This window comes from Tympanuchus pallidicinctus, unplaced genomic scaffold, assembly GCF_026119805.1.
Source record: "Tympanuchus pallidicinctus isolate F22 unplaced genomic scaffold, pur_lepc_1.0 scaffold23, whole genome shotgun sequence".
Lineage (NCBI taxonomy): Eukaryota > Metazoa > Chordata > Aves > Galliformes > Phasianidae > Tympanuchus > Tympanuchus pallidicinctus.
In genome coordinates this window covers 5,189,048-5,210,488 of record NW_026294740.1, presented here as the reverse complement: position 1 = coordinate 5,210,488, position 21,441 = coordinate 5,189,048, and the positions used below count along the sequence as shown (strand labels likewise).

The following is a 21,441-nucleotide window of genomic DNA, read 5'->3' as shown; positions in this document are numbered from 1 at the left end:
TCCCAGCGCCTCCGAACTGATGATTGCTCTGTCACACTAATAGATAGCAGAGCAGGTAGCACTGTGCCAGGCACTGTTCCTCCACCAGCACTGTGCCCTCAGCCAGACCCCATCTGCTCCTTGAACCGGTGCCCGTGCAGCCCCAGCGCAGCGCTCAGCTCTGTGGGCTGGCAGTGCCACCTCCGTGCACTCAGCAGTGCTGTGCTGTGCTGCACCTGGTGTGCAGAGCATCACCTCACCCAGCCCCCTTGCTGCACGGAGGTGTAGGGCGATGCACTGGCAGCATGCAAAGCAGCCGCGTATAATAGATAATAATTAATAGACTGCTCCAGCGGCTAGCTAGGTAAGTAGATAAATAATTTTAATTATCCTTGGGGAGGCTGTAAATTCGCACACAGCCCTTTATTAAACTCCCTGTTTACAACTGTCATTTATATTGTGTGTCATTTTGCATAAAACCCCCTTGGGGCTGAATTGCGCTGCGTAATAATGGCTCTGTTATTAGCAGTGCCTCTGCCCAGAGCCGTGGGGCTCCAGCCATGTGCCAGTGGCCCTGGTGGCATGATGGGGCCGAGGGTGCTGGGGGGACCAGGAGGTTCCCAGACCCCCCTCCAGCTCCTTCCCGGCGGTGTTTGGACCTTTGTGCTGATGGCAGGGTGGGTTTTTTGGTTTTCTTTTTAACCTCCCCCCCCATTTATTTGCACGGGTCTCTCCGAAGAGCCATAAATTCTGAGCGGTGAAATCCCGCTGCGTCAGCAGTCTGCGGAATGAATTGATATTAAACGCGACCAAAGTCTCTCTCATTCACCCCGACCACTTTCTCCTTCCATCCCCGAAGACGTAATTGAGAAGTGGAGGGGTGGGTGCTTGCCATCACCCCTGGCTGGAGCAGCACCGTGCTGCCTATTGCCGGGATCTCATTAATTAGGGATTATTTACCAATAACTGCTCTCCACGCGCTCCCACCCTGCGGCGCACTGCACTCCATGGCCTCACTGGTTTCCAGTGGCACTGCTGGCAGTGGCTCTGCCCGGCTCTGTGTGCTTTTAGGATCACTTTTTGGGCACGGTGCGCATTTCCCCGCTCTGCTTTCTGTGTGCTGTGTTTGCACTGCTGCTTTGCACTGCTGCTTTGCACGCAGACCAGCAGCACGCACCCAGCACTGGGGATGGAGCACTGCTTGGGAAGTGCTGGTGCCATCCTCGTGGGCTGGAATCTCCTTTTTTGGTGCATGGCAATGTGCACCTGCTCCCCTGGCACTGACTCCAGCATGTGTGAGAGGTAACTCCACAGCCGCCATCAAATACAGTTTAATATCCCCGTTTCTGTGTCTCCAGGCAGTGGTGGGGGATGTGAGCAGCCCAGGCTCAGCACTGGGGCTGTGGGGCAGTGTGTGCCCCCCACACAGAGCTTTCCCTTGCTGCAGGGTCGGGGTTATTCGTTATTTTTAGCAATCGATGTTATTGATGCCGTGTGAGCTGGAGGAAGCCACTGGAGGGCTGTTCTTCCAACTCATTACATTTAGAGCTGAACTATCCCCCTTTTATATAAATCCTGACACATAAAGATAAAATACGTTGCTTTCCATTGAGCCGCAGCCCGGACACAGGGATGGGTTGGTGCTGAGTCAGGGCAGCCCTGCACACACGTGGCCGTGGGGAGGGGTCCCCCGGGGGGCAGGGACAATGAGCACCACTCTGGGGGCCGTGCTGCACGGCTCCCATGGGCTGAAGGATTTAGCTGAGCCTCCCAGCACGGGGCTCTGCCCTGCTCCCTGCCAACCCAGGAGCTTTCACCCCACATCCTGATGCTGGGGACTCCCCCTGCTGCCCCCAGACCTGGTGCTGCCGAAGGGGCTCCCGCGCACCGTGCTGCTGCTGCCTCATTAGCATTACTACTTGGCCAGTCTCTGTGATTAATGTGCTGACTTGAGCAGAGAACCCTGTGCTGAGATGAAATGTAAACCCTGCGCTCCTTGCAGCACAGTCTCCTCGCTCACTCGATGGAATCTCAGTCCCTGCGCAGGGGATCGATGCTAACCTGCTTACCGCCCGTGCTGCGCCCGCTGGGGGCAGTTTAGGGTCAGGAGGGTCCCCCCAGGGCTGCCCCCGCACGGCACGAGGGCACAGACTGTCCGTGCATCCATCTATCCGCAGCGCGGCTCTCAGCTGCCCCCTGCACAGCAAGAGGGGGCACAAAGGAAAGAGCCCCCCCAGCGTTTCCACTACATCAGCCCAGGGCTTGAGTGGAGCCCAGGCCCGCCTGAGAGGGCTCTTAGCATTTACCTTTGTAGTTTTTCATTTAGAGAGCAAAATACACAGAACCCAAACCTCTTTATAAAGCAACGCATCGCTGCATCCCTTCAGGGAAAAGCACTCTCACACCGAGTTTTTCCTGCACTCTTGCTGTCCTCAGTGCCTCCGTTCTGCACTTTCAGAGCACTTGCCCCCCGGCCATTCCCTCTGCGCTCAGGATTTGTTTCTTTAAAAATAATAACAACAAAAAAAGACTGTTTTCACTATTGTTCCCAATCGACGTTACGGTAGATCCGTGTTGATGCCAAAAGCCCTCCCCTGCTCGCCCTGCAGTGCTCCATGCCCCCCCTCTCCCCTCCATCTCCTACCTGCACCCTGGTGGTGCCTGGCACCCTGCAGCCACAGCTCTGTTCACCCCCAGACCCCACTGGGCTCCTCAGTGCTGTCCTCTTGCTGTCACCCCTCGGAGCAGAGCTGTGGGCTGTGCTGTGTCCCATCGGTTCTCGGCGAGGAGGGAGAGCTCAGGTTAATTTACGGTGTGTGAGGGAACCGGGGATGGGAATAGCGTCTGCCCTCTAAATAAGTCATGAAGCAGGATCCCAACAGCACAATTAGAACCCTCCGTTAATGATTATTTATGGGGCTGGGAATGCTTATTTAACCTGACTATATTAAATATTAAACCAAATTATAATATTTATAACCGTATTTCCAACAAAAGGGAGCGGTGCGCGCTGGGGCAGGGCTGTGCAAGCAGGTGGGGCTGTGCCCAGTCCAAGGGTCCCAGGGTCTCCACTCTGGCCATGCCACTGCTCACACATCTGGGACATGAGGAGCAGAACTGCCCTGAATGGCTTTGCTCAGAGCTGGGCGCTGCCAGGAGGGTGCAGGATGGTACTGGTGGCACGCACTGAGCTGGGGCTGGGGACGTGGATCTGCTGTTCTGGGTGCCAGTGGGGGCCCTGGGGTGGTTGGGACGTGGCCAGGGCTGCAGCCCTCCTGGTGCAGGGGGACATTGGGATCCCGCCAGCCCCACAGCGTCCCGGTAAGGATGGGAGAAGCCGTCAGCCCTGGCACGGCCAATGGACGCCGTCAGCAGGGAAACGGGCTGAGCGAAACAGCCAGTTGAATTGATTTCACTTGCAATTGGCAAGTCCATTGGCGAAGCAAACTGAGTTATCAACCTGAAATGAGCTGAGCCATGCTCTCTGCTGAGGAGCACGCTGGGGGCTGTGCTGCATGGTGTGGGGCCCCAGTGACCCACCTGCTCCCCTCCCTGTGGGGTGCTCTGCGTTCCCACCATGAGCGCAGCAAAGGGAGGCAGTTGGCTGCATTTGGAGTGCAGCTCTGAATGCTTTCTCTCCATGAAGGCAGGTTGACAGCGCCGGCCCTCCGGGGCTGAATGCCCAATGGGGGCAATGTCTCTGGCGTGGGGCAGCCCGCAGTACGGAGGGCAGCAGGGACAGCAGGATTTCCATCTGCAGAGGGCACTGAGACAGGACCTGTGGCTGGAGTCCTGCAAAGGTTCAATACTGCAGTGACCACTAACAATATTTCAGGTGTGCAATCTGAGGTAATGACGGGGCTAATCAAATCTCAGGCATAAGCTGTGACTTGTGGGGTCAGGAGGGAATGCACCACACCTTGCACAGGGGTGCTTAATTGCTTTTGTCTTCTCCTGAATCAAAGCAGACAGCTGGGCTGGGTGGGCAAGGGGCTGCGTCCAGAGCTCATAGCTGTGTGCCTGCTGGAACTCAGTTGCTTTTCAGCATTGCCACAGCTCCTGTTCTGCTTGCCCCAGCACATGTGGGAGGTGAGTGAAAAATCCCTCCGAGTTCCCAAAGATGGTGTGATTGCAGGTTCTGTGGCCTATTGCAGATAAAATGATGATTAAGGGGTCCTACCCTATAAGCAGACAACCGTGTTTGACCTTATTTAGGCTCCTAATCAATTTGCCCCCGGTGTGATTAATTGAGATGCTCGCCATTGATTTTCCTTGAGACAGGAGGAACAGCGGAGGTGGGATTTGCAGGGATGTGGCTGTGGGGAGAAGGCAGTGTTGGTGGTGAGCAGTGCTAAGCCCTGTGCAGGGCAGGGGTATCCCTTCACTGTGGCTTTGGGTCTCTGCCAGCACAGCTCTGCCTCCTTCCTCTGTTTGCAGAAGGGTAACAGGGCCTACCACCGCGTGGTTGGGCATGGGGGTGTGGGAAGGACCCTGTGAGTCTGGGACTGGGGTGGGCTCAGAGGGGGCAGGAGGATGGGGCACATTGTGTGTCTGTGCTGCAGAGCCCTGCGGAGCTGCTGGCTGTTGTATGGGATGAGTTATGTGCTGGGGGATTCAGTGCTCTGGTCAATTATTACAGGTAGTAAAGCACCCTGCTGCTGTTTTCCCTTGGCACAGCTGAAGGTGGAAGGACAGGGCCATGTGCTCCCCTGCCCACAGCTCCCAGCCCCACTCCTGGACCCCTCCACCCCACAGTGCCTTCCTGCCCGTGTCTGCATGGTTTCAGTCACCCATTGCCACGAGAAAGTCTCAGCATAGCAGCCACGGGGGGAGCTGGGACCCCCTGCCCCGAGCACCCCTGGGGGGTGGGGGTGAGCAGCATCAGGGCCCCCTCCATGTGAGCTGCCCACAACCATCAGGGTGGGCAGCGCTGTGCCCAGAGCCGCCTCTGCGAGGTGAAGGACCTGCAGCACGGATGATTGGAAAGGATTTTCTAGTTAAATTGCTGAGCAGATGGATTTACCCTGGACTGGTCCTTGTGGACTCTGGAACATTTTCTCTTCTGTCACGGTTCCTTTTTATGACCTGCCATTTGCTCCAGCAAGCAAGGAGAGAGCTCTTGGCGTCCCGCTGCCACCGGGAGCACGTGGGCATCGCTGCTGGGAGCTGCGAGCTCCTTTTGAGGAACACAACCACAGCCAGCAGGGCACCGGGCTCATCCCAGCCCTGTGCTAGCAGCATCCATCAGCACCGTGCTGCCCTGTGCTCTGCGCGCCTCCTGCCCTCCACCACCCATCCCTGTGCAGCCCTGAGATGATGCCACCTCTTCTCCGAGCAGTGTCATCCTCCGGGTGCAGGTGGCATTCCTCTGCAGGGTGGTGCAGTGGGCACAGGGGCTGTGGTGCCCTGGGGAGGGCAGGCACTACGCTCACTGCAGCATCGATCACGTGGCTGCTTGGGTTTCCACCGTTCCTGTTTATGAGCAATATTTCTCTTTCTTAGAAGAAGGGGAAAAGATGACACACGATCTTCCACTGAAGCCTTTCCCCTTCCTCCAGCGGTGTTTTCTGCCATTTACATTAAGGGCTGCACCGGCTTGGAGTAAATGGAGCAGGTTTGCAATTAGTTTTCAAAGTACTTATCTCATTAAAGTAAATGAATTATTGATTTAGTGACACTCATGCTTTTAGTGAGAGGCACCGTGCCATCACCGCTCCGTTCCCTGCCTCGCCATGGCCGGCCCTCGCACGCTCCTTCCTTGCACACGCATGTGTGCGGCTGTGTGCCCATCGCTCCCCGTGGGAGCCTGGTGCCGGGTGCCCAGCTGGATGTCCCCCAGCACGTGGGGCTGCAGGAGGGTGAAGTGCTGCTCCACGACCCGGTGTTGATGGCTGCGCCTGCCTGCCCTGCGCCGGCTGCTGACTCATCTCTTTTACGCTGCTCTGGCGAGATTTAATCTCTCCCGTAAGAGAAAACGCTCTGTTCGTTGGAACCCACCTGCCCATGGCTGCTTCTGTCCCTGTGCCAGCACAGGGGCTGTGCTGCAGGCAGGAGCTGAGCACTTGGGGCACCCAGTAGCACAGCGTGGGCACATCGCTCCTTGCGCAGCGCCTCAGTGCTGCTGTGCTGTGGATTTGGGCGCAGGAACCTCTTCCTCCTCTTTCTCCTCCTTCTCAGGGTAGCGTTGCCTGGGGAAGGCAGTGGCAGTGCAGCTGGAGCTGAAGGTCAGCACTGTTCCAGGGCACTGCACGTCCACGGGTGCCCAGCCAAGTGACAGCTGTGTGCCAGCCGTGATCCAGCTGTGTGCCAGCATCGTGCTAGCCGTGATGAAGCCGTGTGTTAGACATGATGAGCTGTGTGCCAGCCGTGTGCTAGCCGTGATGATCCAAGTGCCAGCTGTGTGCCAGCCAAGTGTTAGCCACTACTGAGCCGTGTGCCTGTCATGATGAGCCTTGTGCTGTCCGGTGTGAGCTGTGGTTGAGCCGTGTGCTAGCTGTGTGTTAGCTGTGTGCTAGCCATGATGAGCCATAGAATCACAGAATGGCTTGAGTTGGAAAGGATCTCAAAAATCATTAGCCATGTGTTGGCCTTGTGCTAGCCACGACCCAGTCATGTACTAGCTGTGATGAGCTGTGTGCCAGCCATGTGCTAGCCACGTTCTAACCTTGTGTCAGGTGTATGCCAGCCAGCATTGTGCAGCAAAGCAGAGCAGATCTGCTCTGTCCAGGCAAGAGGCATCTGCTGACAATATCTGAGAGGAGGGTGCAGGAGAAGAGCAGCGCTGTGCTGTCAGTGGCAGCCAAGAAGTGACTGCACTTTTTGGATGAGAGCCGGCAGCTGGGCAACTCTCCCAAACAGTCACTGAGCCCTGAAGCTGTCCCAGTGCCCATCCCCGTGCCCATCCTGGTGCTGTGGCTCTGTTCCCACCGCAACAAAGCTGCAGGGAGGGGTACATGGGCTTGCGTGGCCACTGCCCATATTGCAGCAGAGCAAGAGGTGATGGGTGCTGGGTGCCTTCAGAGCTTCCCTGTAGGTCAGAGCATCCTGTTACATCTATCCCTGCTACCACGGGGACCTGCCTGTGGGCTGCAGCCCTCGCCCCATCGCTGTCTGCATCAGTGCTGGGAATGGGGCGTTCCATCTTTCTGAGTTTAAAGGAAAAAAAAAAAAGAAAAAATCCTTCTCATTTAATTAAAAGTGTTGACATTGTGCCTGGCCATCCCGCCCGCCAGAGAACGTGGTTATAAATTAAACATTAAACCTTTAATGGCCCATAAAGAAATATTCGCTGCTGCTTATGTATATAGGGGATATAAATAGAGAGGGCTGCTGGGGGAGGGGCAGGATATTATTTTTCCTCAGCCAGATAATCTTTGCTAATGAATTTAATTAAAAGAAAAAATTAATTTAGGACTTTTTTGGTGGAGAGAACGGAGGGGTTGGGGGGTATCAGAATGTACTTTGGGAAAGTTGTGCTGGGAAGTTTCCTGGCAAGGCACAGCGCTGGGACTGAGGGTGGGGGGTCCTCCCTGGGTGCCCACTCAGGGCTCCCCCTGGCTCCCATCCCACCGCCTGGGGTCAGGATGGCTCAAGGGGCTCCTGAGCTTAGAGGAGAGCATGTCTGAGGATGGGAGCAGGCAGTGGTTTGCCACTGGTGTGGGGACATCCTTGCGCTGGGGACCGGGGGCTTCCCGCCTCTGTGCGCTGAGCTGGAGAACGTGTCTAGCTGGGCTGGAGCTTTCTGGAGGGTTTTTATCATAAGAGCACTAATGGAAGTCAGCACCAGCCTAATGAGCTGTGTTCCTCCATGAATCTGATTCATTGAGGCAGGAATTACCATAATTGATTATCCTGCTGTGCGGCTGAGAGCGGTGTTTGCTAACAGAAGTGCTTGGGAACCCACGCCGTGCTTTCAGCATTGGGGTTGTGCCTTCAGGTTGAGCTCACGTGGGGCCCCGGAGCAGCCCTGGGGCTGCGTGTGGGGCTGCACCACTATGGGACCAGGGGAAGACAAGGGGACATAAGGGGACAGCAGCTCTGTGGTGTTCTCCACGCAAAGGTCTTTGGGTGGGGAGAAGTAGCTGGGACTCTGCGCCTTGAGGTCTGCAAAGAAGCGGTGAGCAAACAGAAGCAGTCCTCATCTGCTCTCTCTCTCAAAAAAAAACAACTCCCGTGCCATATGAGCCGCTCTCATTATTTCTGAGGGTCTGACATGATTGATGAACATTCAGGTTGGCACCGTTGCCAAAGCCAATTAGCTGAAGTGCAGCTTTCAGGAAGTTTTCTTTGAAATTCGGTGATCTTCTCCAAGAAGTACCCAGCGCTGGGACAGGAGGGGCAGGAGGGGATGGGGTCTGACATGGAGTTGTCTCTGGGTGACGCTGCACACTGCAGAGCCGAGAGCACCAGCCAAAGCTGTGCCTGGTGCCCCCCCTGCCTGGCTGCCTGCTGCTAACAGGGAGCGTTCCCAGGGCTCCTGGGAGACAGCAGTTGTGTTTGTCCACGCATTCTAAAATTTTGCTGGTCAATGAGCAGATAGCGTTGCCTGTAAGCAGGTTTAGCAATCATTGATTTTAATTCTCCCTCCTCTTTCTTGTCTTTATTCTTAGAGAGCCCAGCGCGAGCGCCGCAGGAGGAACTTGGCTGCATAAAGGTACAGAGCTGTCCCCTTCTGATGAGCCCGCAGCGCTCGTGTGCCCCACTGCCCAAACCCTGCCCCAGGGTCCCCCCAAGGGAGGCAGGGACTGGGAGCTGAGAGCTGCATGTGTGGGATGGGGAGATTTGGGGGCTGTGTGGGGTGGGATGGCGTAGAGCTGCAGGGAGGGCTGCTCCAGCCCTGGGCGCCCAACCCCGGCACTGAGCCAGGTGCAGAGTGGCATGAATGGAGTGAGTCCAGGCAGCACCGCCCGGGCTGTGGTGTCTGTGGGGTGTCCGTGTGTGCTGGCGGTGCTGTCTGTCTGTGCGCTGTGCGGCTCTGGGAGCATTCCTTATGGCTGTCTGCTGAAGGGCCGTGTCCTCACTTGGGTGCTGCCCTCCCCAGGATGGTACCCCTGAGGGATGCTGCTGGCTCGTGGGGTAACGCAGCCTGGCTGCTGTGCAGCTCGCTGAGCCCCAAGGTGGTGCTAATGGAGCAGAGAGCTGTGTGGGGAGGAGAGCTCTGGTTGTGGTGGGGTGAGGATGGCCCAGGTGTGCTGGAGGTGTGCTGCTCTGCGGGCTGAGGGGGACTGTGAGTCTGCCAGAAGGGCCGAGGGCATCAAAAGGCCCGTGCCCAACCTGCCCTGGGCACCAGGAGCTGGCAGCGGACACATGGTGCAGGCAGTGGGGCAGAGCATGTGGGCAGAGTGTTCCATACTACAGTCACTGTGGGAGCACGCAGGTTCTGGGCACCCATCGTGTCACCACTCAGGGCCATGCTGATGGGGGATGCAGCACAGCTCTGCATGCCCGGGATGGAGCCATGCACCCATCCACTCCTGTGCTGCCATTTCGGGAGAGGCCTTTTGGGATGAGCTCACAGACACCATGGGCTGGGGCACAGCTTGCCCCAAGCCTGCATGGCTGAGTGCTCAGAGAGGAGATCTTCCCTGTAGCAGTGGGGGCACAACTTCTGAAGCCTTGTTTTGACACAGGCTGTCTGCAAAGATGCCCTTGAGGTGAAGGTAGTCCTTGAAAAAGGGGCTGGGTGGAGGAGGAGGTGACAGCACTGTGAGCAGTACTGGGCAAAGAGGAGCTGCTCTGCAGAGCTGGGGTGATGCCCCATCCGACTGGCAGCCCCTGCCCTGGGTACTCCCTCGTTGGGTCTCAGCTGTTGTGGTAACAGAGGTTTTATGTGGAACCTTGTGTCAAAATGCAGCAGGGAGCCTCTGCCCTAGGAGGACAGCATCCTGCCCGTCCCACCAGCAGTGTGGGGTCTGGCTGCTGTGCCCTTGGTTGCAGCTGGGGTTATGCTTGCAGGGTGCAAAGAACGAGGGGAGAGTGTTATCACCAAGACATAAGAGGGAGCGGGAAGCCCCCAGCTCCTGCTTCCCGCAGTGGTGGCTCCTCTGCTTTATCACCCTCTTCCAGTGCTGAATTATTGAGAGTGTTGCTTTCTTTTATTGCTGTGCTGGAGGAGCAATGCCTCAGCCTGGCTCTGCTTTGAATATGATTACGGGCCTGGAGATGTCAGAGCCAGCAGGGCCCCAGAGACCAATCTACCACCCCTCTCACTCCTTTGCCTTCCCTTACTCTTATTTATTCCCTTGCTCCTGCATCTGGTTCAGCGCACACGGTCCCTTTGCTCTCCTCTGCGATGCAGAGCCCCACAGGGACAGGAGATTTAGTGACAGCCGTGCAGTGCATGCAGAGCTGCCCCACGCGGGCAGGGCTCTCCTACCTGGGGGTCCTGCTGCAGGCAAATCTTACACCACCGGTCCCACTGACCCCAGGGGTCCCACTCTGCCTTCCGCCCTGCGCAGCACAGGAGCTTTGTGCCGGGCTGTGCAGGATGTGCTGTGCTGTTGAGGGTCCCGGTGTCACTGAGGGCTCTGGGTGCCCCCCTCCCTCTGGCGGCTGCCGGGAGCTGGCTGGCAGCTCGCAGGTTAATGGTGAGAGCCTTATTGACAGGAGAGCTTGGAAAATGCTGAGGCAGGACATCTGCCGCTCCGCGTGTCCGTGCGGAGCCCACGCCGCTCCTGTGAGCGCACGCTGCCACTGCCGGACCCCCGCCTCGTGCAGCCTCCTGCTCCCCCACTTGCCCTTTCCTTTGCTTTCAAGACGCCAGAGAGGATTTATTTTTCATCCTTCGCTCTCCCCTTTTTTCTTTTCCTTTATGATGAACTAAGTCCCTGCCTGGCTCCTCGCACCGGAGCTGCACCGCAGCTTCCTACTGCCCACCCGGGCACCTTCCCACGGCTGCAGCCCCCTCCGTAGCCCCGCAGCAGCATGCTGGGCACCCAGCCCTGAGCACCCACACCGTGCACGTGCTGTGCTGCCCTGGGGGCTGCAGTTGGACGGAGGGGACGGAGCCCACCGTGGAGCAGCGCCCAGAGCTGCCCGCTGCCCCCCGCCGATCCGCAGAGCTGCACTGCACCCACTGCCGACATGATGATGTATTTTTGGGTAGGTACCGCCGCCAGGGCTGCTTCCCCTCTCTCTTTGCTGGGGCTTTGCTCGGGGTTTGAGTTGTTTCGTGCCGGTGTCACTTTCCAGCAGTGCTGCCTGCCAAGGGAATGATCCCCTCTTTCAGCCGGGTGCAGGCAGTTTGTGGTGCCATGGAGGAGCTGGGCAGGGCTCCTCATTCATCCCTGCTTGAGAGCAATATCAGACCCCTGGCAGTGGCTGGCAGTCCTTGCCCGGCCCTGTTCTGCTCAGAAGCATTTCCCCCTCTCCTGGTGCCCCAGGTGGGTGCGCTGGATCGGTGTGCAGCATCTCAGGTGCAGCTCCTGCTGGGAGTGCTGCTTGGATGGGGTGGGCTCTGTTGACTGCACCATGAACATTTGTGCTGGGAGAGGCGGTGTGATCTGTGCTCTGTGGGATGGGGCGATCCCAGCCCTTCCCTCAAGAGGTCCCTGCACTTCTCCAGCAACTCTGTCCATGATAGAGTGAGTTTGGCTGTGCTCACACAGAGGCCTTTGTATGGGGTCAGCGCTGCAGCCCGGCTGTGGGGCTGGATCCAGCCTGAGAGCAGAGAAGGGATCTCTGTAGAAATCCCTGCCCACCCTGAGAGCTCGGAGTGGGGGCCTAGGGCTGTGCTCTGCAGCAGCCGTGCCCAGGGATGGGATGCTGAGTGTGAATATGGGTGCAAGCTTGCTGCTGGTGTACCTGGGACTTTGAGCAAAGGAGAGGGACTCGTGGATCAGGAGCCAGTGGAGCTGATGGAGCTGTTCCTGCTAGGACATTAATGCTGCCCGGACTCTTCGCAAGCTGCTGCAGCTTTGGAAGCACACAGCTTTCTAGAGGTTGTGCTTGCAGCTCCGTGGCATCACATGGCTTTGTGAGCTGGTGCAGAGCTGCATGGCTGGGAGCAGCACCCGGGATGCACTCTGTGCTGGAGTGCAGTGCCCAAGGGTCTCCCTTCCTACAGGTGCCGGTACCCCCAGATGGGGGCAGTGACTGTTTTGCTCCCAGCACGGTGCCTGAGCATCATTTCTTGGCACTGTGGACATCTTTCCATTGCGAGTGTGGGAGGAAGGGGAAGGTCTGGTCCCTGCGTGGCAGGAGCACGGCTGGGAGCACTGCAGGAGCTCTGCGGTGGCAGTCGGCAGCGGGCGGCTCGGTAATCGACACCGCAACAGGCTGAGATGCCAAAGCAAAACGTCTTCAAATTAGCCGTAATTGCAGGAGAAATAAAGAGCGTGCGGGGCGAGTGGAGGGAGGGTTCTATAAATATTATGATTTTTAAAGTTTGCCCTGGAGTCCTAGAGACTGTTTAAACGCTAATATCCTGCCTGTGCATTTAAAAAGCCTTATAATGAGGATGGAGTGTCTGCTTCCCCTGCACCTCCTGCCTGGTGCTCCCACGCCGCCCACCTCACCCGTCGCGTCCCAGCACGGTGCAGCACTCCCTGTTCCCCCCATTGCCGGGGCTGCTCCGTGCCCCACAGCCTGTAGTGCCTCTCCTGCCCCGTGCTGCAGCCCTGCAGTGCAGGTGTCAGCCCAGCACGCAGCCCTGCTGTGAGCCAGAGGTTCTCCTGGGTACCCACGGGGGTTTGTTCCAGGGAAGGGGAAGCTCTGTGTTAAGGATCTGCAGGCTCTGGTTCCTCACGGTGCTTTGCTGAGCTGGGAGTGAACATGACCACCTTCATCCAGCAGGACTGCTCCCACCTCCGGAGGGCACGACACAGAGCACCTGGCCCCCAGGAGAGGGGGCTCCTGTCCTGGCATGTGTCCCTGAAAGAGGTCCCAAATCTGTCTGGGCCATGAAAGGTTCACTGCCCCTTGGAGCAATGCAATGGGAGGGCTGAGATTGGAGGAGCTGTGGGGAGGCCCTGCATCCCTTGTCTGCTGCTGGCCGTGGGCTGGCTCAGGGCTCCCTGCTGCGTGCCACTGCTGGAGCCACCCGGTTGTGAGCCCAGGGTGCTCAGCAGCATCTGCTCTGCCACGGTTCTGCTGCCTGCACGTTAATTCTCATTAAATCCAGGGAGCCCAATTGCCTTTTCATGTAAATATTTTGTCAAGTGAAAGGGCTTTAGGAAGGGCTGTGCTGATGGAAGGAGAAAAGCCAGGCTTTCTTGCGGGTGCAGTGGCAAGCTCGTGCCTGCCTTGCCTCATTAAAGCATGACCTGTGCCCCGGTGTGGGTGGCTGCTCTGTGCCCAGTCAGCCTGGAGCTGCTGGGCAGTGCAGTGCCCACCACCCTGCTGCCCTCGTGTGCATCGCTCCACTCATCTGCAGCAGTGCCAGGCGGATGGAGGAGCATCTCAGAGCCACATCCCTTCTCCCCTCCTCGCCGTGGGTGAGCAAAGTTTCAGCGAGCTGATATTTCTCCCTGGTTCCCATTAAACTTTCATGTGCTTTCTCTGCATTTCTGCTCCCTTCCCGGCTGTTCCAGCTGCTGTCCCAGATAGCTGCTGTCGGTTGTGATTCTCTCCTTATCTGATGAGGTCATGTTTGGTGCCGGTGACATCACCACCACTGCCTGGGGACTGTGACCGCGGCGCTGTGACCGGCACTGAGAGCCTGGAGCAGCATCAGGGCTTCTATGTGGGTCAGCAGCCGCAGGTACGGCTCCCACTGGGATCAGTGCAGAGCCAAGGCTTCCTTGCAGTGGAAATCTCTGCCTTGTTTTTGGAGGTTAGAGCAGACAGCAGCTTCACCAACCCTCTGAGAGCCACCAGTGTATGTGTGTGGGGGGGGAGACACGGGAAGGAGGCTTAATTGCTTGCAGAGGGGGCTCTCCCAGGTGTCCCCATGGAGGGATGCTGGACACAGGAGTCCCACGTGGCAGCGTCCCACAGTGCTCACCGCTCGCTTCCTTGCTGCTGAGTGCTCTGCAGCCCTGCGTTCCCTCTCTCCAGTGACTTGCTGGAGCTCTTCCTCCTCCCCAATCCTCTCTCCCTCTCTTGTGTTTTGGCTGCACAGCCATCAGGGTGCCTGGTGGCAGGGTGAGCCTCCTGGGACTGCGTCTTCACTGCATTGCCCGTTGCTGGCACCGCATGCAGCCGCTACGCAGCCCTGTGTGAGCCTCACTGCCACGGTTAAACACACACAGTCACTGCTGAGCCCCTCTGTGACCGTTGGGTTTCTCTATTTGCAGCCTCCTGCTAGGGCTCCCTGCAGCCCGTGGCTCCCATATCCTCGAGAGATGTCAGGAAGCACCCAGTACTCCTTACCACCCAATCCTGCCTGTTCCCTGGTGCTGTGGAGCTGTCTGACTCGCCCCCCAGCACAGTGAAGGCCAATGAGGATCTGGAGCTGGTGGCTGCCCCCGGGGAGAGCCAATCCCCCAGCACCCTCCCCAGCATCCCATCTGTGTTCCCTGTGATGTCCCCATAGCCGGTGGGGATGGTCTGTAATGGCCATATTGGATTCTATTTCACTTGTGGTCGGTTTGAACCACACCTGTCTTTCAGAGGAGGAGAAGTAAACCAGAAATCTGTGGATGGCTGCATGGGAAGCAGAGAGCATGCTGTGGCTCAGGGCAGCCCCTGGTTGCTGCTCCAAGGCTGGGAGCTGCAGTGCAGAGAGTGATGGTGGTGCTGGAGGAGGAGAAAGTGCTTCAGTTTGTGTGCTGTCTGTGCAGGGTGCTGTGTTGGCCCACTGAATTCTGATGCTGCTTCTCGGCAGCAGGTGGGCCAGGGTGGGCAGGGGTGAGGTTGGGCAGCAGAGCTGGGTTTGTGCACAGTGGTGGCATGGAGCAGGCTGAGGTGTGAGGCAGAGACCTTTCTGCAGTGCTGCAGAGCCCCTGGCACCCATCTGTCCCCTCTTGCTGTCCTGTTCTGCATGCAGCACTCTGTGCTTCTTGAGGACAGTGGGTGCGTGGGTCCATGCCCTCACCCCAGCTCTGGAGCTCACACCAGTTCAGATCCATCAACACCTTCATCTAATCGCTTTTTGTCTGTGACTAGCAACTAATGAGCTTTTAATTAATGAGTGCCTCAGCTTGGGGGCACTGTGGACTGGGTTGGAGGAGAGGACCAGGTGTGTGCTGTGCTTGCGGGGTGCTTTGCTCGCAGCTGCAGTCTGGTGGTGCCCCAGTGCTTGGAGCAGAGCTCTGAGCTGCGCTCTGGGTAGATGTCACCCTGATTACCACTTGGGTGAAGTTTTCCAATGGAAAGAGGAGCTGAGCACATGGCAGATGTGACCACACATCTCCAAAGCACCACGCAGCCTCGCTGGGCCACCATCATTACATACACCCTGTACATCCCAGGGGCAGTGCTGGGTTTGGCCTTCCCGCAGGCAGGTCCCTCCTTCCATCCCTCCTGGCCCAGCATCGGCTGCCAGCCTCCAGCACTCTGCTGGGCTCTGAGCTGTTGTCCGGGGCTGCTCCCACCCTGGTGCCACGCTCTTCTCCCTCTTCCAGAAAAGAAAACCAAGGAGCCCTCAAGGGTTCATTTAAAATAAATAAAAAATGAAAATAGTGCTGATTTGAAGGAAAGCCAGCCCCATCCTGTGCATGGGAGCGCGTCGCCAACCCATCCCCGAAGGGCAGAGAGAAAGATGTGCTTAGAACTGCAGCCCTGTGCAACTTCTGCCTTTGATCATATATCTTACATGTGCCCTTTGCTTTCCCTCTTCTGATATTTATTAGGTTTAATTTTACTGGGACATGGCTCTAAGTGAGACAGATGGAACGGGGTCTGTGTGCCTGGTGAACACTTCTTAATTAAACAGATAAATAAACTTTCCTTCCTGGAGACTTTGAGTTTCGGAGGGGTTCCTCCAGGGCTGCAGCTCTGCGGGGCTGCACAGCTCTGGCCAAGTCTCCCCAGCTCAACTGTGCCACCAGCTGGGGTGGGTAGAAGCAGCAGGGCAAGGGAAATGGGCCATGGGTGGTGCTAAGGACCTGTTCCTACCCTGAGCTGGCAGTGGGCTAGCACAGCATTCCCACTGCAGCCAGGCAGACGCTGGGCAAGAAGAAGAGAGGAGATGCGAGCACTCCTTGGCTCCTGGTTCTCCATCCCATGGGATTTTGCATCATGCGCAGGAGCACAGAGATCACTGCTGTGTTGGGGAGAGGAGCACAGGGCAAATGTGGCAAATTCCTGCTGCTGATGGTGTGGAGGGCTCCTGGATGGAGCGCCTGCAGCCCATTGGGGACAGAGCTGGGCACGGCTGCCAGCACCCCGCTCCCTGCTGGAACACCACCTCTCCTCACCCCTCGGTGCTGGCCCTGCTGGCACAGGGCAGTGCCAGGACTTGCGGCGCTGCCACCCGCCAGGAGTGTGTTTGAGTCACCCTGCCCGGAGCCAGGCTATGGAGAGGGGGAGGACAGGCAGATGACCTCATCTTGGACCTCATCCCCAGCGCTCACTTCACGTGGTTTGCTTGGTTGGATGCTGTGGGCCATGCCTTCCCTTTTTACCTCTGTGTAAGAGCAGAGGGGGTGTCTGCTGGGCAGAGCATCCTCACCCTGTGCCAGACGTGTGTGTGGTGCAGACCCCTTACCGCAGCTGCACAAGGAGGGGCCTTGGGGACGCGCTCCTCTGCCTTTGCATGGCTGCCCTGGGTGCTGGAGCACGCAGGGGAGAGAAGCGTGGAAGCTGTAGAGCTCTGGAGCTAGAGGCGAGCAATGAGCACAGGGTCTGAGCACCATGGTTCCTGGGGAGGGTCAATTTGTCAGTCTGGGGTCCCTCGTGGTCCCACAGGAGTTGGAGGGTGAGTGGCCAGGGTGGGACAGAGGAGCTCACGGAGTGTGCCAGCAGTAGCTGAGGGTGCTGCTGGCAGTGGGTGCTGCTGCCTGGATCCTTCTGTTTTCAACAGCAGGGGATGATGGTGGTGAGAACTCCCCTCAGTCTGGGGTCCCCCTCTCCGATTTGGCACCCTGCGTCCTCGGCAGCGCATTTTGCCCAGCAGCAGGACCCCATGCAGGGTTGGGATCCCCCTAACCCCTAGCTGCACTCTGTTAAGGATGGCTTTTCCTGGAGCAGTTGTTTCCACGAGGTTCTGCCTGGTGGCCCAGGGTTGGCCATGCAATACGCCTCGTCTGATGAGTATCTGCAGCAGAAACTGGAACCGCTGCTATTGTACCAGGACACTGCAGCATGTTGCTATGTCTAGGGATACTGTGGAAAATCCCAGCCTCCAAATAGGGCTGTTCATGTGCTGGAGGCTCCGGAGGAGACAGAGCATCAGCAGCTGCTGGCACAGACTTGCCTTTGTGCATCACATTTGGCCAAGATGGAAACCGAACGGCACCCAGGTTTCATTTCCCACATACCCAGGACAAAGCCATCCTGGCAGCTCCGTGGCCGTACTGCGGTGCCAGCCCTCGTGTGCGGGTGGGCAGCGTGGGGCGCGGGGCCGGGACCCCCCGTAGCAGCACCCGGTTCTGCGGCACCCCGGGGTCCGCGGCGGGAGGCGGCGGGGTGGGAGCGGGCCGAGCACACGCGGCCGTCCCTCGCGGGTGCCGGCACGTAGGCTATTGCCATGGCAGCTGTGACAAAGGTGTGCGTGGTATCGATTCGTCAGGGCTGCTGGCAGCATCCCCGGAGTGCCCCCAGCCCGCGCCGCAGCCGGTGCGTGGCCGGGGCCGGCGCGGGGGCCGCGGCTCGGGGAGGGGCCGCACACGCGTGGCGGGGCCGATCCCCCCTCAACGCAGCGGTGATGCCGCGGGGCTGCGGCTGCGGGAGGAGGAGCCGGGTGCGGTGCGGGGCTCCACGCGAGGCCGCGTCTGCGTGTGTGTCTCCTGGGGGAGAGCGTGGTGCGTGTGCACGTGTCCCGCTGTGTGTGCGTGGGGGGATCCCGGGGCCGCCGGCGGGGCGCGGGGGGGATGAAAGGGGGGGGTGGCGGTTGCGGGGCTCCCGGCGCGGTGCCGCCGCAGCGCACGGCTCCGCCGAGGAGCGGGGCAGCCCCGCAGCCGCCGCAGCGCCGCCCCCGCCCCGCAACGCGCGTGCCCGGGGCCGCCCGGGGCCGGGGAAGCCAACCGCGAGCGAGCGGCAGCGGCGGAGGGGTTAAGTGCGGGATCAGCTGTTCTCATGTCATTACGGATTCTCTTCATTTTACACAGAGCTCTGTTTGATGTCTGAATGCACAGGGGACTCCCCCTCCTCCTCCAACTCCCACCCCTTTTATTTCACTCCCTCACCCTCTCTCCCTTCCTCCTCCCCTTCCTTTCTCTCTCTCCCCCTTCTCCTTCTCTCTCTCACACGCACACCCTTTGCAGACCGTTCATTCAGTGCCAGTGTCTAATGGCACCGAAGTAAATAGCCGAGCATTGTTCCGGCAGTGTCAGAGCAGAGCGGGGCCAGCCTTCCTCAGATGAATTCCTCCTAAATAGCGCCCGAGGGGGACGGGAGGGGACGGAAGAGGAGGGGGAGAGCCAGAGGGGAGAGCCAGGAAGACAGAGGATAAGCAGTGTGTAGAAGAGGACGAAACTGCGAGCAGCTTCACGGCTACCTGTCAACACATGCTGTGCTCCATGGCTAACTCGGGCTGCCTCCTTGTCTCCAACTCAGGCATGCTTCCTCACTCTCTCCCCTGTCCTCCAGCCTTCCTCTACCTCCAACAGGTAAGTGACCCTCTTCTGGGGATTTTTTTGCTTTGCGGCTCACACGTGCTTTCTCTAAGCGAAGGGTCAGAGTTTAACCTCTTCCTCCCCAGCTTCTCCCGGCCTCCCCGGCGCATCCTTCCCACCGTTGCGTCGCGTTGGCCGCTCCTGCTCCTCGGGTGCGAGGTCGGTTGGCTGCGGGGTCCCACCGGTTCTTCTGCTCTGTGAGGTGGTGGGATTATGGCTGGGTAGTGTGGGACCGAGGCGGTGCTGCAGGCGGGCAGCGGGCACAGCTCCAGCTCCTGCTGCTCAGCACAGCCGGGAGCGCTCGGTGCTCCGTGCACGGGGACTGCACTGCTCCGGCCCAGGCAGAAGGGGAAGCGAGGAGCTGCATGTGCACCTGAGTGTGTGTCTGCGTGCTGCCAGGGGTCATGTAGGGCTGGATGGTGCTGCCTGGATGCAGGCACGGGGTGCTGCAGGTGCATCCCAGGAGGGCGCTGGGCCGGAGCTCGTGCAGCCGGCGCTGGCTTGCAGGCACCAGCAGGTCTGTGCGCCCTCAGCTTTGCTCCCAACTTCCCGTCAGGGCTCAAAGCTCCTGGCTGCTGCCTGATCCCACACGCTGAGTTCCAGACTCGCCATCCCCGGGGACGTGCAGCTTGAGGGAGGCGGTATTTTCTTCAAAAGCCTCTTTGCTGCATCGGAAATCCCAGTCTCCCAGCCGGGCTAACTGCTCCATTTGTGCTTTCAGGAGTTTAAAAATTCATAGCATCCTACCGCGCTCTGCCTGGCCTGCATGCTCACCTGGCGGCTGGGGACAGCGGCCGGCACGGTGCAGCCCCACGGCCTGGGCAGGGGATGGGGGCTGTGCATCGCTTCCCTGAGCCCATGTCTGCTTGCAGCCAGCATGCAGCCGGGCTGGGGTTGGGGACAGCAAGGCCTGGGCTGCTCCATGCAGTGCGTCGGGGCCGGGCTGGCGCAGGCACTGCTGGTTACACAAGTGTGCGGAGCTGCTGCATGTGCAAGGGTCTGGAGCTTGCGGGGCTGCTGCAGAGGCTGGCCAGAACGGTGCGTGATTTATTCCACCTTCCTGCAGGCAGAGGCTGTGGGCGAGCTGGGGTTGGGCTGAATTTTGATCTGCACTTCCCTGGGCTGCGCAGAGCACAGCAGCTCATCCGCAGCTGCTGTTCAGCTGTCCTGGTGCACTGGGGAGGCTCAGGGCCTCTGACACCAGGCAGGAATCATCCCCAGGCCCCCACCCACCCCCGGGGGGGGGTTCTGTGTGTCTGCAGGGAGAGCAGCAGATGCTTCAAGGCAGCTGCTCCACTCGTTGCAGCACCCGGCACAGAGCGGCTGCACTGCCCGCAGCTCCCAGGCTGTGCTGGTGCTGGTGCTGGAGGCTGTGGGGAATGGCAGCTCTTGGGGCAGGCTCAGGCCGTGGTACTGGAGACCAGTGGGATGTGTGCAAGAGGTGCCTGAGGTCTGTGGAAGGAAAAAGTGCTTGTCTCGGTGCAGCTCAGCCCTGATTGCGCCCAGCAGTTTCTGGGACCTTCGCTGCCCCATTGCTGTAATTTGGAGGCGGTGTTGTACCCGTCCTCCTGCTCTCCCTGATGTCTTCTGTTCCTCGGCTGCAGGTTTGGCCTCACAAGCATGAGAGGAGGGTTTTATGGAGAAATTTGGAGTCAGGTTTTCACCCAGCGGTGACTGAGGTGGAGGCCAAAGCCTCTGTTCTTCCACCAGCTCTGTCTGTCGCTGAGGGTCTGCACAGCATTTGGAGATGATGTTTCTGGTGCAGGTTGCAGCAAGACGTCGGGCACAGGACAGGGCTGGCAGCGACCACGTGGGGAACGGCGTGGGGAAGTGAATGGCACAGGGCAGGGCTTTTTGCCCAGTCCATCTGAGCAGCAGGCACGTCAGCCCTGCCCCACTCCCTGGGCAGTGCTCAGTCCATGGACTCACTTTGCGTTTTGGACGCGACGATGTCAGTGCGCCCATGCACCAAACACCTGGGAGAGTTCAACAAACTTCTTTTCCAAATTGTGCTGTGGATTGAGGTTGTCCGTGGGAAGTTCAGCTCAGGGTTAGGGTGCGAGCCTGGCATCCACATTGCAGGGTGGGTGGCACACAGCGGGTGCAGTGTGTGTGTGTCTGTGGTACTCAGTGCTGGTGCCCAACAGCTGTGCCGAGGCCGTGCATGCTGGGTTTTGCTTGGGGTTCCAGGACCTGGAGAATGGCATTGCCACTGCGGTGTGCTCACTGGTCCCCACTGCCATTTGCTTTAGCCATTCCTGCAGAGGCAGCTCTGTTGGTGTTGCTCTATTGCACCGATGTTTTTGATCTTGATGGCATTGGAGGGAATGACCAAGAAATGGAGCTCTCTGCACAGTTTTGGCTCGGCAGGCACTGTGGACAGCCTGGCTGTGGCAGCTCACTGGAGCTCAGCTCCTGTCTGCACCATGCTGCAGCTCTGGGCGTGCTGCAGAGCCCGGCAGCGTGGGACCTCTGGAGGGGCCGTGGGTTTGGGAGCAGGGCTGGTGGCCAGAGGGGATGGGAATGCTCCGTCCGTACCCAAAGCCGTAGTGCGGTGCTGAGCTCGGGCAGGGCCTCATGCGCAGCGAGACCTTGGTGGTTGCATTTAGTTACCAGAGGAATCAGTCACTGCTTGAAGTGTCTCTGCTATAATTATATAAGAGCAGCTAATCACTCCAGGAAGAGACACACTGCTGACCCGGAACAGCCCCAGGCGCTGAGACTCAGCATCAGCGTTAGAGCGGAGGAGCCCGGCTGCAGCATCCTGTGCTCATGGGCACGGTGGGGCTGGACGTGAGGGTGGCTG

The 21,441-nt window shown here is 58.9% G+C and overlaps 1 protein-coding gene across 1 annotated transcript in view; it reads left to right on the top strand.

Moving 5' to 3' along the window:
• RBFOX3 (RNA binding fox-1 homolog 3) overlaps positions 1 to 21,441 on the top strand; it is a 49,176-nt gene that overhangs the window by 14,260 nt on the left and 13,475 nt on the right. Inside the window, 2 exon segments of the mRNA XM_052687571.1 lie at positions 8,589 to 8,632; positions 18,577 to 18,629. Of these exon segments, the coding sequence (XP_052543531.1) occupies positions 8,589 to 8,632; positions 18,577 to 18,629 (97 nt within the window).